General features: G+C 49.6%; 1 protein-coding gene across 21 annotated transcripts in view; it reads right to left on the reverse strand.

The window, feature by feature from the left end:
- Positions 1–14208, reverse strand: part of MAP7D3 (MAP7 domain containing 3) — a 1121308-nt gene that overhangs the window by 520542 nt on the left and 586558 nt on the right. For all 21 annotated transcript variants that reach the window (XM_085607948.1, XM_085607945.1, XM_085607942.1 and 18 more), the window contains one exon: positions 9378–9513. In XM_085607948.1, the coding sequence (XP_085464074.1) occupies positions 9378–9513 (136 nt within the window). The remainder of the gene's footprint in view (positions 1–9377; positions 9514–14208) is intronic.

The raw sequence follows: 14208 nt of genomic DNA on the forward strand, positions 1-14208 counted from the left end.
GGAGCATGCAATCCAGATCAAGGAACATTTGGGTAGGGAAGGTATCTTAAATAACCCCCTCTTGGATGTCACTGGACAGTACCAAGGAGAGCCAAGAACTTCACTCAAGAAAGTGGTCAATGCGGGGTGATGCTTAGTGTACATAGGAGTAAGAGGAATAGACTTTCTCTTTGAGTGGAAATAACCTCCAGATGTCTACAAATCTGTTATCCCCCATAACATCCACAGACAGTTCTCTTTAACCAATATTACACTAATCCACAGTGCCAGTTCATTCAATATGAGGATAGAGCCACATTCCTGTTACTCGCCCCAGTATGATCTTAGTATCCCCAAATTTAGTTAGTAGACATGAAAGCAAAGACAACACAAACATCTTGTTAGTAACAGGCCAACCTTACAATCAGTATGCAATCTAGGCTTTTAAAAACATATCTGCAGTCACAACTGTCCATGTTTTAAGGAGCTTGTGGCGTAATGTTTAATGAAATAGACTTGCTATCCCACATTTCTTCAAACTAGGATGTCCATCAAAGGGGGATTCAAAGAGGGTCACAGACAATTATTGCCAACTACCCTACCCACCCAATTCAATTTAAACTTTACAGACCCATGAGGTGATAGGTGTCTCTTTTGGAAGCAAGCACCATCAGGCCATCGGCTTCTGAGAACATAATGTGAAAGGCCATTCACATTGAGTGAAATGATCGTAACAGTGGTAGCCTGAGAGGCAGGAGTAGTTCAAATGTAGCCCATTGGGCCACAGAGGACAAGGGAAAAGAGAGGATCAGATGGGAGCAAAGGTAAAAGGGGAGATATGGGGGACAGCTAAAAGTTTGGTAGTGTGTTCTGTACTTAAGTCAGCGGGCCAAACTCCATCAGCAGCAGCAACAGACTGCCTGTCGGTTAAATTTAGCATCAACAAATATGATGTTTGGAGCTCACCACTGTAGAGGAAACATCGGGAAATTCAATGCCCAATGGTGCTGTTGAGGAAGCCTAGTGGGAGAGTGGATGAACAGAAGAAAGGAGCAAGCAGAAGTAAGGGGTACAGAGGTAAATAATCATGAAGGGCACATCCCATGAAGATCTAAGGTGAGTGCCAGGGAATAGGGCGAAAGGTTGTAAGATTAGACATCACAGAGATATCAACAACCTTAGAACTAGTTGGTGAACAAGGCCATGAAAATACAGGAGAGGCAAGACAAAGCAACACCACCATGCAAATCAGAGCCATAACACTCCACTACTCAAGTAACAATAAGCAGAACAAACAAGCCAAAAGAATATTGTAGCACTTCCTAAGAGGGCTCATCAAGCTGACCAGACGTCACAAACAGGTTTCAGATGAGGATAGGAGTACTCTGTCCTTTTATGGTACCTAAACAATCTGATGAAGACCCTCCCTATTGAATGACCCAACATACAACAACAGCCGTAATCAGGTGTTGAACAGATTCCTCAAGGAGGCCTGGCCTATTTGGGTGTCTGCTCTGGTGTCTGAATCTAGACAATAGTGCCTTGTAAATGTATAGACGGACCTCCAAGTTGCTGCCTTACAGATCTCAGAGATGGGCACATTATGAAGGAAAGCAGTCGTAGCCGCTTTTCCTCTCGTGGAATGCGCCTAGGGAGTAGGCCCAAGAGGCTTCTGTTCTAATTGATAAGCTAGCTTGATGCATGAAACTATCCATCTGGAGATGGACCGCTTTGAAGCCGGAAAACCTGTTCTGATCGACCCATAGTTAACGAATAGTTGATCAGATTTTCTCATGGACTTGGACCTATCCAGATAGAATTTTAAAACTCTTTTTAGGTCAAGCAAATGTAAAGCCCTCTCAGCTGGGGTGGAGGGATTAGGGAAAAAGGTCGGTAGAGATATGGTCTGATTCACATAGAAATCAGACACCACCTTCGGAAGAAAGGAGGGATGAGTCCTCAATACCACCCTATTGAGATGGAAAACAGCGTAAGTTTCCTTTGAGCAGAGGGCCTGTATTTCGCTCACTGCGAGCTGAGGTGATCGCTACCAGGAAAGCCACCTTACACGTGATGAGTTGCAAGGTTGCTTTGTGGATAGGTTCAAAAGGTGGACCCATCAACTTTGATAGCACCAGGTTCAGCTCCCAGGGCGGTGAAGGAGACCGGACCGGAAGGTAGACTTTTTTCAGACCCTGTAAGAAGTCTTTCACAACCTGCAACTGAAAAAAGAAGGCTGAGAAGGCAAGCACCTATATGCAGTGATGGCTGCTAAGTGTACCTTAGTAGAAGGAAACTTCAAGCCTGCTTTAGCTAGGGAAAGCAGGTATGGTAAAATGACTTCCCCCAGCCCCTTGGTTGGGTTACAATTGTTTTGAACGCACCACATATAAAAGCGTTTCCACTTGCACGCATATGAGTGTCTAGTGGACGGCCTCCTCTCTTCTTTTAAGATGGACATGCAGTCTTGTGGCAGTCCTAAATGGCCATACTGGAGGACCTCAGGAGCCATGCTGCCAATTTCAGTGAGAGAAGGTTGGGGTGATGAATCCTTCCGTTCATCTTGGACAGCAGGTCCGGCCTGCACGGCAGCCTCCTGTGTGGGCATTCCGACAGGTGCAGAAGCTCCGGGTATCACCATTGTCTCGGCCAGTCCGGGGCAATCAGGATCATCCTCGTGTGCGAATAAGAGTTTGGTCACCACATTTGGGATGAGAGGAAGAGGTGGAAAGGCGTATACAAATGCCCCTGACCAGTCTATCAAAAGGGCATTCCCCTTCGACCCTGACCGGTAGAACCTTGAGGCGAAGTCTCGGCCTTTTGTATTTTCGTCGGCGGCGAAGAGGTCGATGTTAGGAGGACCCCAAGCCTGGAAAATGCCTTTGATGACCGGGCGGGAATATTCAGTGCTTATGACTTTGATGAGGATCCCCTGGAAGAGAATAATTATTTCCAAAATCTTTGAGAGAATTGCATTAGTAGAGAAAAGAACACAGAAGAACTAATGTTTCTTACTGATATATCGTTACCAAAGGTAAGTAACTTGTTCATCTGAAAGAAACACGTTAGTTAGATTCCTTACCTTAGAATAGATACCCCAGCAATACCAACCCCGGTGGTGGGTCAGCGAACCAAGATCACACCAGGAAGTCCTGGAGAACGGACCGGCCAAAGAAGCCATCTCTCCTGACTTGGCTGTCCAAGCAGTTACGCTTACCAAACGTGTGCAGCGAGGCCCATGTTGCTGCCTGACAAATGTCCCAGGGCAGAAGTAGCCGCTCTGGCCGAGTGGAATGGGCCCTCAGCCCCACAGGAGGTTCCTTCTTAGCCAAGGAATAACAGGCCTTAATGCACAAAACGACCCACCGAGAGCTGGTCCGCTTGTGCACTGCCCGCCCCTTCTTAGCGCCCACGTAGCCAACGAAGAGTTGGTCGTCCACCCGGAACTGTTTCGTGCAGTCCAGATAGAAGGAGAGCACACATTTTGGGTCCAGATGGTGGAGCCTCTCTTCCTCTTTCGAGGGATGAGGAGGCGGAAAGAAGGTGGGCAATGTAACAGACTGGCCGATGTGAAAGGCAGTAGCCACCTTAGAGAGAAAGGAAGGATGAGTCCTGTAAACAACCTTGTCCGGATGGACAGAGAGGAAAGGAGGTTTAGAAGAAAGAGTCTGGAGCTCACTCACTCTTCTGGCAGAGGTGATGGCAACCAGGAAAGCAGTCTTAAGAGTCAGAAGACGAAGAGGACAATTATGAAGTGGTTCAAAAGGAGCGCACATCAGATAGGTTAACACCAGGTTCAAGTCCCACTGAGGCATTACGAAAGGGACAGGAGGAAACGTGAGTAATGCCTTTAAAGAATCTAGCAACAACAGGGGACTTGAAAATAGAAGACTGATCAGGAAGCCGTAAGAAGGCATAAACAGCTGAAAAATATCCCTTGAGGGTGCCCATAGCAGAGCCCTGCTGGGCCAGGGAAAGAAGAAGAGAGAGAAAATGTGTTCCACCTGCAGGCGTATACCGTTTTAGTGGAGGGACGCCTGGCTGCCAAAATGACATCACAGACTTCAGGAGGCAAGTCAAATGACATCAACTGTCGCCGCTCAATCTCCACGCATGGAGGTGGAGGCTGGACAGGTTCGGGTGGAGGACCGTCCCCTGCTGCTGCGACAGAAGGTCCTCCTGAAGAGGCAGTCGAATCGGGGGATTGATTGACAGACTGAGTAGCTCAGGATACCAGTATCTTCATGCCCAATCCGGAGCCACAAGGATGACTTAGCCCAATCGCGCCTGATCTGCCCAGAGTGCTGAAGAAGAAGTGGTATAGGCGGAAAGGCGTACAACAGACCGCAACTCCACTCGCAACGAAAAGCGTCTCTGTGCGAGTGCCGCCTTGGAAATTCCAACGCACAGAACTGATGACATTGCGCGTTCTCTTCGGTGGCGAATAGATCTAACCAAGGCTCACTCCACTGTTGAAAGAGGCCTTGCGCCACGTCCGAGTTCAGACGCCATTCGTGATCCATCATGCAGCGGCTTAGTTCGTCCGCCCTGGCGTTCAGAGAGCCTGCCAGGTGTTGAACCACCAGGGTGATGCCCTGATGTTCCAGCCATGTCCAGAGGCGCAGAGCCTCCTGACAAAGGGTCCACGACCCCACCCCGCCCTGTTTGCTGCAATACCACATGGCGGTGGTGTTGTCCGTGAACACCTGCACTACACTTCACCATACAGAGGGAAGGAATGCCTTCAGTGCAAGATGGATCGCCCGCAGCTCCAATAGGTTAATATTGAGCCGGGACTCCGCCGGAGACCAGAGGTCTCTGATCTCCGCCTCTCCCATGTGGCCCCCCACATCCCAGGAGGGATGCATCCGTCACCACTACGTGCTCCGGTTGAGGAAGGGAGAGGGATCTTCCACTGACCCAATCGTGGTCCGTGAGCCACCACTGCAACTGTCTTGCAGTGCCCTCCGAGATCAGGACGTGGTCGGACAGGTTGCCCCGATGTTGAGCCCACTGGAACTTCAGGTCCCACTGCAGAGCCCGCATTCGCCACCTGGCGTGATGTACCAGCTGGATGCAGGAGGCCATTAGACCCATCAGCCGCAGGACCATCGTGACCGAAACTCGGGATAAAGGCTGAAAGATCGGAATCAGAGCCTGAATATCCCGAACCCGCTGTTCTGGAGGATAGACCCGAAATAGCGCCGAGTCCAGAACCGCTCCAATGAAAAGAAGCTTTGAGAGGGACTCAGATGCGACTTCAGCAAGTTGATGGAGAACCCCAGCAAATGCAGGAGGTCGGCCGTAGTCTGGAGGTGGGAGACTACTACCTGGGGCGAGCCCGCCTTCAACAACCAGTCGTCGAGATAGGGGAAGACTGGAACCCCTAATCTGCGCTGATGAGCTGCGACCACCGCCATCACTTTCGTGAACACCCGAGGGGCACTGGTGAGGCCGAAGGGGAGCACGGTAAACTGAAAGTGCTCGTGGCCTACCGTGAACCGCAGGGAACGCCGGTGGGCCGGCAGGATGGGTATGTGGAAATAAGCGTCCTGCAAGTCCAACGCTACCATCCAGTCTCCAGGGTCTAGGGCAGCCAGAACCTGAGCTAAGGTGAGCATCTTGAACTTCTCCTTCCGGAGGAAGGCGTTGACGCTCCTGAGGTCCAAGATAGGGCGCATGCCCCCTTTGCCCTTCTTGGGAACCAGAAAGTAGTGGGAGTAACAACCCCGACCTACTTCTGGACCAGGAACGCGCTCGATGGCCCCCTTGGCCAAGAAGGCCGTAACTTCCTCCTGCAGAAGTTGCAAGTGATCCCCCCCCAACATGCGGTGGTACTGCGGTGGCATGGCTGGAGGGGTCCCCTCGAAGGGGAGGGAGTAGCCCCTTCAGACGATTTGCAGCACCCACCTGTCCGACTTGATGGTACGCCAGTGGAGCAGGTGATGGCGAACTCTGCCTCCCACTGGCGTGGAATGGGCCTGAAAGGTCGGACTAGGAAGGCTTTGAGTCAGATGCTGCGGGGGCAGATGTGGGCTGACCGGCTCTGTCCCCCTTCTCTGCCTCGGCGGAATACACGCCCGCGACCGCTTTGAGGCTGGTTTTGCGGCTTGTGGCTAGACGGACGTGCGGGGGCGCCCCTTCCTTGGCCACGAAAGGGGCGAAAAGCGGAAGTTTGCCGTCGCGGGCCGAGAGGCCCAAGGACTTGGCCGTAGTCCTTAAAGCGCTCCAGCACACTATCTGCTTTGACGTCAAAGAGGCGACGGCCATCGAAGGGCATGTCCATGAGTGTGCTCTGGACATCCCCGGAGAAATTTGTGGATCTCAGCCAGGCGTGGCGACGAATCGCCACCGTCGTCGCAATCGCTCTACCTAGCGAGTCCGTGGTGTGAAGCCCACATCGAATTGAGTACCGTGCCGCATCCCGCCCCTCAGCAAGAGCCTGGGCGAGACGTGTCCGGGCCTCCTCTGGACACTGGGGCAGCACGTCCGCCACCGTATCCCACAGGGAGTAGGTGTAACGGTCCAAAAGGTACGCTGTATTAATGGACCGCAACCCCAAACTGAGGGAGGAAAACAGCTTCTTCCCAAACTGTTCCAACCTTTTGGATTCACGATCTGGAGGAGCGGACGGGAAGGCGGTCTGGGACGTAGAGGCCTGGATAACCAGGCTCTCAGGGGTGGGGTGCACTGACAGAAAGCTGGGGTCGCCCGGAGCAGGGCGGTGGCACCAGGCCACGTTCCTGTCCACAGGAGTGACTGTGAAGGGCTTGGACCAGGTGCCCATCAGAACGTCAGTGAGTGCTTCATTGAACTGCAGTAGAGGCTCGGAAGAGCTTACTGGCGGTTGAAGCACCTCAGTGAGGAGGTTAGTCTTCAGAGCTGCTGCAGGGAGCTCCAGGTGAAGGGCTTCGGCAGCCCTGCGCAGCACCAAAGAATAAGTTGCACCCTCCTCCGTAGCCACGGAGGGAGGAGAGATGAAGCCAGTGTCAGGTGAAGTATCAAGACCACTGGCATCCCCCAGCTTGTCTGCCCAGTCCTGATTGAACTGGCACTGCTGTGCCAGAGGGTCCTCAGACCCCTCCCAGTTGTCCCCGTCATCCGACTCCTGGTAGACAGGTTGAAAAGACAGAGCCGGGCAGTAGATAAATTGCTCATCCATCGGCGCCGGAGACTGCGTCGGGCGGCGCCACTCCGATGCCAGACTGGGGCTAAAACTGGGGACGACATTGTCCGAAGACAGCACCGGGGGAGGCACCATAGGGGTCGGCGCCGGCGGAGGGGTCGTAAGGTCAACCGGCGTCGACCGGGATCCAGGCCTGGATCCCACGGGGGCCTGCGGCGGCAGGACCGAAGTCGACGACGGCGCCGGAGCCGCCGGCTTGCTAGGCCTCCCGAGCGGACCCGCGGGGCCCGAAGGTGCGCCGGCAGGCCGCGACGGCGGAGCGAGACTCCTCATGGCCACGAGGAAAGCTCGAACCTCATCCGGAGTCGCGTTAGGCCCAGGGACCGGAGGGTATGGGGCCGGACGCGACTCCTGCAGCTCCGACGAAGCCGCGCTGGTGGTGCCACCCGAACCCTCAGCCGAGTCACGCAACCAGCGAGGGGAGTCAGAAGAGCGATGTCGTCTCTTCGACTTCTTCTTACTGTGCCTCGACTTACCTGAATGTGAGGACTTCGAACCCGACGAGCGGTGATGACTTCGGCTCCGTGACCAGTCCCTCGACCTCCTCCTCGTCCAGAACCTTGAGCGGCGCGGAGCTGACTGCCAGAGCTGGAGGAGCTTGCGGGACCACTCCGGACTAGCCTTCAAGGTCAAGGCCCGGCAGTTGGGGCACGACTGGGCATCATGGTCGGCCCCAAGGCACTAGAGACAGCGACGGTGGTGAACTGTAACCAACATTTGTCGGTTACAAGAGTCGCATGGCTTGAAACCGGGCATCCCTACCGGCACCAGGAGTCAAGGTCGACTTGAAAGATCAACCAAAAGAGTCCAAAAAGTTTGGTCAAAAAATGACTTAAGGGTATGCTCTTCCCGGATCTGCGCTTACTGGCGCAGAAAAAAGAAGAACTGACGTCAGCGCACGAGGGTGGCGTCCAAGTACTCCGACAACATCATCCCGGCGATCACGACGCCGACCACGGACACAGAGCCACAGACACTGCTTAGCGACGAGCAAGGGTATTGCCGACGAAAAATCTTTCCGGATCCAGCCTGACGCCTGGAGATATTCTAAGGTAAGGAATCTAACTAACGTGTTTCTTTCAGATTATATGCAAAGTTCGTTCCAACAATCACTGAACTAAAGCCACCTCTAGTCGTGCGTCAGGCTTAAAAAAATAGGGCCTCAGAAACTGAGGTCTAATGAACCTAAGGGATGACTTGGATATTGAACCTCTTCGCACCTCTGAGCATGGGAAGCACATAGCTCACAGGTGAAATCAGAAAAGGTGGAGTTTTCAGAGTTCTCGCAGAGTAAGTGTTGTTGGTGGCATAGATTCGGCTGGAGAAGCAAGAAGTATATCATCTATTTAAAGTACTTGTCTGGATCATACTAGAGGGCAATATTCCTCTGGAGATTACATCAGTGGGGATCTATTCAAGATCTCTTGTGAAAATTCTGCAACCTTTGTAAAGCCATGCAAGATACTCTTTTCCTTTTTGAGTGTAACTTCCTTCACTTCTTTCTGATCTGTAATCTATTTAGTGTGTGAACAGAAGAGGTCAAGGAGGGAGAGACAGAGACAATATATACAAATCAGCTGGATGTTCCACTGTGCCTGGGGTGGACAGTCAATGACTGCTGTGGATAATGTATACAGTCTTCTTCATCAGGGATGTGCAACAGCTATTCAGCTACGTGATTTACATGCTCTGGAGAAAAGGAAATACTGCTGACCCTCTTCGAAGACCAGATACTAGACATCAAGTGATGGTGCCATGGACCGAAGGCAAATCACCAAGGGATGCTGCGGACCGCCTTTAAGTAAGCTCTGGAATGCAAGCAAATCTAGCTACAAAGTACTCTGGCGTGATCTAGCACTAGTTACAGTAAAGAAAAAGTTGTGGTCCTTGTCTAATGTCTGAGATGGGTCGATATACGAATTATTCATGGGCCTACATATCCATCAGAAAGACAAGTAACCTGGTCTTTTAACCTCCTTCACAGTGCCACTGGACCTGCCCCCACCTCCATTCAGTAGGATGTTCCATTCAGGGGATTAATAGGGCTGGAAAAGGAGAATAAAATACTTTCACTACAAATATGCTGATAGGAGATGCACATGCTTCTATCTACATTGTCCATGATAAAACTCCAACTAATTATTTTTCTTTAGTCGAATTTCAGCCCTTTAGTGTGTATGTATAGAACAATGATAATATTAGTTAAATGTACCTTTCTTCTTCAGCTTTCTGTAGCTTTTCTTGCTCATCGCGCTCTCTTTGCTCTCTTGCAAGGCGTCTTTTCTCCGCAAGAGTTTTGGCAGCTTCCTCAGCAGTTATTGTCCCAGAAGACGCTTTACTGCTTGTTTCTGTAAAATATTAGTTGTGATATTAATGAAAGTTTCAAAATGATGTTAAATGTCCACACAAGAAGCTGTGAAACCTACTGATATACACAAGTGTAGTGAAAAGTCGAGAAAAAAAATAGTTTACCCTTAATCCCTTTGGTATTTGTACAATTTATATGATCGTACTCAAATGTCTCACATTAACTGTCACATTTAGTATATTATGCTTAACACACCTAAACAATTGTTTCTCTATCCACCAGAGCAATGAGAACAATGTATTCATCAATTTCTTAGTATATTTTACAGAAGTTGAAACAAGAAATATCAAACACCTATATTCAAGTACGGGTTAAGAAAAATATTCAGCTCGAGGGTTCCACACAAATGTCCCAGGTACATATGAGATGCCTCAAAGAAGACTGAGTAAATAATTGAAGAAAAAGGATAAAAAAATTGAGAAGATGAGTGTGTGGTGTAAAAGGGCAGAAGAGAGGCAGCTACTGTAAAACTATGTGGACCGCGGTCTTGTTTTTGAAAATGGTTTGCAACATGGTGTTAGTAGATTTGATGTCTCCACTCCAGGCAGGTCATGTTAGTACCGGATTTCTGAATCTTTTATGTTCAGTTAAGGAAAATCTTCACATTTCAATGTGATGTGCCAGACCACTATAATCTATAGAAATAATGTTGGTTTTTCAGGCAAGTATTAAAGCATCAGCACAGAGGGAGCCATTGGAGATTTGTGGTTAATGTGTTCTCTTGCAGTTCCAGAGCTTCTGATGTTTCATGTGGGGTCTCACAACATCCAAGAACATGGATTGTTTGTCTACCCAATGAGAATCTTTATTTAGTGGTGAACATTATGACAGCCCTGTGAGAAAGTGGGTTTCTGTTGCAGTAACCCCCCCCCCCTTTTTTGCCTAATAGCTGATGCACTTTTCCTTGTTGTGCCCTGGGCTCCTGCCAATCAGGTACCCAGGGCCTGTGTTCCTTCCCTAAAATACAAACTCCAAATTGACAAACCCTGGCCACATGTCAGCCCCTAGTAAATGGTACCCTAGGTACCCAGGGCCTTGTGACCAGGGAAGGCCTCTAAGGGCTGCAGCACTCATTGTGCCACCCTTAGAGGCCCTGTACCCTTACACACACACACTGCCTTTGCAGGCCGAGTGTCTGGGCACAGGACAAAACAAAGAGTCGACATGGCACACATCTCTGAAATTACTTACCAGTCCTGGGTCTAGGTACCCAGTCCTGGATTACTAAAGTAACGATAAAGTACTCTACCTGCAATTTGTATTTCTTGCCATAGAGATCCATTGAATGTTTTCTTTGAAATATTTTCTAAGTGCTAACTTTTGAAATAGCTAAATATTATTTAAAAATCATTACAGTTATTAAGTCGACTTTCATCACTTGATTCTGAATACTGACCCAAGGCTGGTTCTAGGAGCCAGACCTGGAATTCCAAAAGTAATCTGAAAAGTAATTTATTACAAATAACCTGAATTTACCATTGAGCTCAATGCATTGTTATGTTTAGGAAATAGGATTGTTTATTGCAACCAACTGTGACTGTTTACACAAATTTATTGCTTAAGACAAAAGTATTTATATGCAACCTCTCATTCTGAGAAAGTATATTTTGACCCCCTTTGTGGTTCTAAAAATAAAACAAGCATATATTTTATATATATAAACTATTGGCCTAGAGTTCAGTTATTGAGTGTGTGAAACCATTTGCTGACTGAGTGTGTACAATAAATGCTTTACACTGTCCTCTGGTACTGCCTTACTGCTCGACCAAGCTACCACTTTTGAGAGTAAGGTCATACCTGACTTTGACCTCTATCAGCCTCTGGGGGACTGTGGACTCTGTACACCCTGTACCTATTAGGGAACAGTATATACAGAGCCACTTTCTCACATTGGTGGCAGCGGTGGGATACAAACTTGCATTTGTTGGACTACTTAGTTACCATCTGATCACACGACAGAACTCTTAAAAATTGCCTTTAGAATTCTGATTGGTTTTTCCAAAATTACTAAATGTCTTGCTAGGGCCTTGCTTAAGTCCCATTAGAATTTTAGAAAAATAAAAGTCACTATAGTCAGGGTAGAGGGTTAGAACTGTCAGGTTAGAATGTCTCAAACAAACCCAGCTATTAGTGATAATAATAACATGGACCTGGTGGAGGAGCTCGACCTCACACCTTACTTACACTTGTCTTTCAAGGAATTGAGGTCCTTATGTAAACTCAAAAATTTACAAATGGGTCAGCATCCAACCAAACAAGGGCTCCAGGAGCTCCTGGCTGAGTATGCTAAAGACCACCCATCTGAACATGGTGATGGCCAGTCAGATGAGGAAAGGGAAACAGGGGAGGTGGACAGCAACCTCCCCATACTATTCCCTAGGGAGGAGATGGCACCCATACCCTCCAACTCAAGACATAGCATCTGGGCACCCAGAGACCACACAGGTGGCTCTGGTCCCAGAGACAACACTGGGGGACCCCCCAGTGAAGAGGACAGCCTTGTGAGGCTGGCCAGAAGAATAGATCTAGAGTCCAGACTCCTGGCCCTAGAAAAGGAAAGGAGAGAGATGGGTTTAGCACCCATCAATGGTGGCAGCAATAATAAAAACAAGGATAGGGAGGAAACTTCTGACCCTAAAATCCCCAAAGGGATTGTCCCTAAATTTGAGGAAGGTGATGATATCACCAAATGGTTCACAGCCTTTGAGAGGGCTTGTGATATCAGGAAAGTAAAGAAACCTCTCTGGGGGGCACTCCTGTGGGAACTGTTCTCTGGTAACTGCAGGGACAGGCTTCTGACTCTCTCTGGGCCAGAAGCAGGATCCTATGACCTCATGAAGAAAGCTCTGATTGAGGGATTTGGATTCACCACTGAGGAGTATAGAATTAGATTCAGGGGGGCTCACAAAACCCAGACCCAGTCCTGGATTGATTTTGTAGATTTCTCAGTGAAGACACTGGATGGTTGGTTAGCTGGACATGGTGTGCAGGATTTTACTGGATTGTACAATTTATTCATGAAGGAACATATTTTGAGTAACTGCACAAATGAAAAGTTGCATCAGCATTTGGTAGACCTAGGTCTAAAATCCCCCCAAGAATTGGGAAAAAAAGCAGACCACTGGGTCAAGACTAGGGTGACTAGGACGTCCACTGGGAGGGACCAGAACCAAGGGGTCCCAAAACCTCCCCAGAAGAAAGAGAGTGAACCCCTTGTGGATAAAAGAAAGGAGTCCCAGGTAGCCCCCCAAAAACCTGACCAGGAGGGTGGGCCAAAAGACACCTCACAAACTAAACCAGGGTACCAAGGTAAGAATTGGGATCCCAACAGAATATGGCGTTTCAACTGTCAGAAGGCTGGACACCACACCCAGGACTCTAGCTGTCCTAAAAATAAGGTTCCTAGTACAGCTCCAGGGGTGACTAGTGTAGCCCCAGGGGTTGCCAGTGTAGCTTGGGAGGGAGGGTCCTCAGATGAGTAAGTCCTCCTAGCTTTCAACTGGGGAATGGGCCCAAGAAGCAAGCTGGAGATCCCAGAAGGAAGTAGACACTTCCACCACCTACTGGTGAATGGAATCCCAGCCACTGCCCTGAGAGATACCTGTGCCAGTCACACTGTGGTACATGACAGGTTGGTATTCCCACACCAATATGTCCAAGTGGAAACAAGAAGGGTAAGAACTGTCCCAGGGGGAGTCACTGTTAGGCCTGTGGCTATAGTGCCCCTAGCCACAGCTGGGTCCCTTAGATGGAGAAAAGTGATAGTCAGTAAAAACCTCCCCCTTGATTGTCTCTTGGGGAATGATCACTTAGATGTGGAACTGAGACAAAGAGAGGTGCTGGCCCAATGCCAGGCCTCGCCCAAAGAACCTGTGGGGGCTCAACCTGCAGTCAGTGCAGCTGAGTCCCAAAAGAGTGAGAAGAAACAGGGTAGGAAAGGTGGGCAACTGTTAGCCACAGTTCCAGAGAGCCAGGGAGATTCTATCCCAGTAAGGGAAAACTCCCACAATGGCACTGGTAAAGCCCCCCCTAGCCAACCACAAGACCTGACTGGTCAGGCAACTGTCCAGCCTGAATTAGTGGCTCCTCAGGTGGCAGAACAAAGGGTGGAGAAGGGGTGTTCCCTACCAAGAGTAGGGACCCCCTATCCTCAAACAGACCAACAGCCAGGACCCAAAGAAAACTATAAAATAGCTCCCTCACTTGCCAGTCAGGAGCTAAAGGTGTGGTTCTGGGCACTGACAGCTGTCAGCAGCCTCTGCTGGGTGTTAGCCTTCATGGCAGCCCTAACCTTGGCATGGTGGCCTAACCCCCTGCCAAATAGCAAGTCAGGCCCCCTGACCTTATTGGTCATGGTGGGGTTGCTCAAGCTGTGGGTAGCCTCTGTGGGTAAGCTGGGCCTAGCCCTGGCTAAGTTAGAAACTACCGAGGTATACACCTCTAAGCCCAAAATAGCAAGATGGGACAAGGACAGTAAAAGACAAGGAGAGGAGCCTTGGGAGTTAGGTCCTGAAACTAAAAAGACAGGCCAGCTCCCCAAAGGGACTGACCTAGGCAGCAGGATGTAAGGCAGAGTAGGCCCTGCAACTTTCAAACCACTTCCCCAACTCTTCCTCGCCTGAAAGACTAGGAAGACTCTCCCAGCTTTGGCAGAAGTCTCCTGGCCTTTGGGCTG

Source organism: Triturus cristatus, chromosome 5_2 (genome assembly GCF_964204655.1).
Source record: "Triturus cristatus chromosome 5_2, aTriCri1.1, whole genome shotgun sequence".
NCBI classification, from domain to species: domain Eukaryota; kingdom Metazoa; phylum Chordata; class Amphibia; order Caudata; family Salamandridae; genus Triturus; species Triturus cristatus.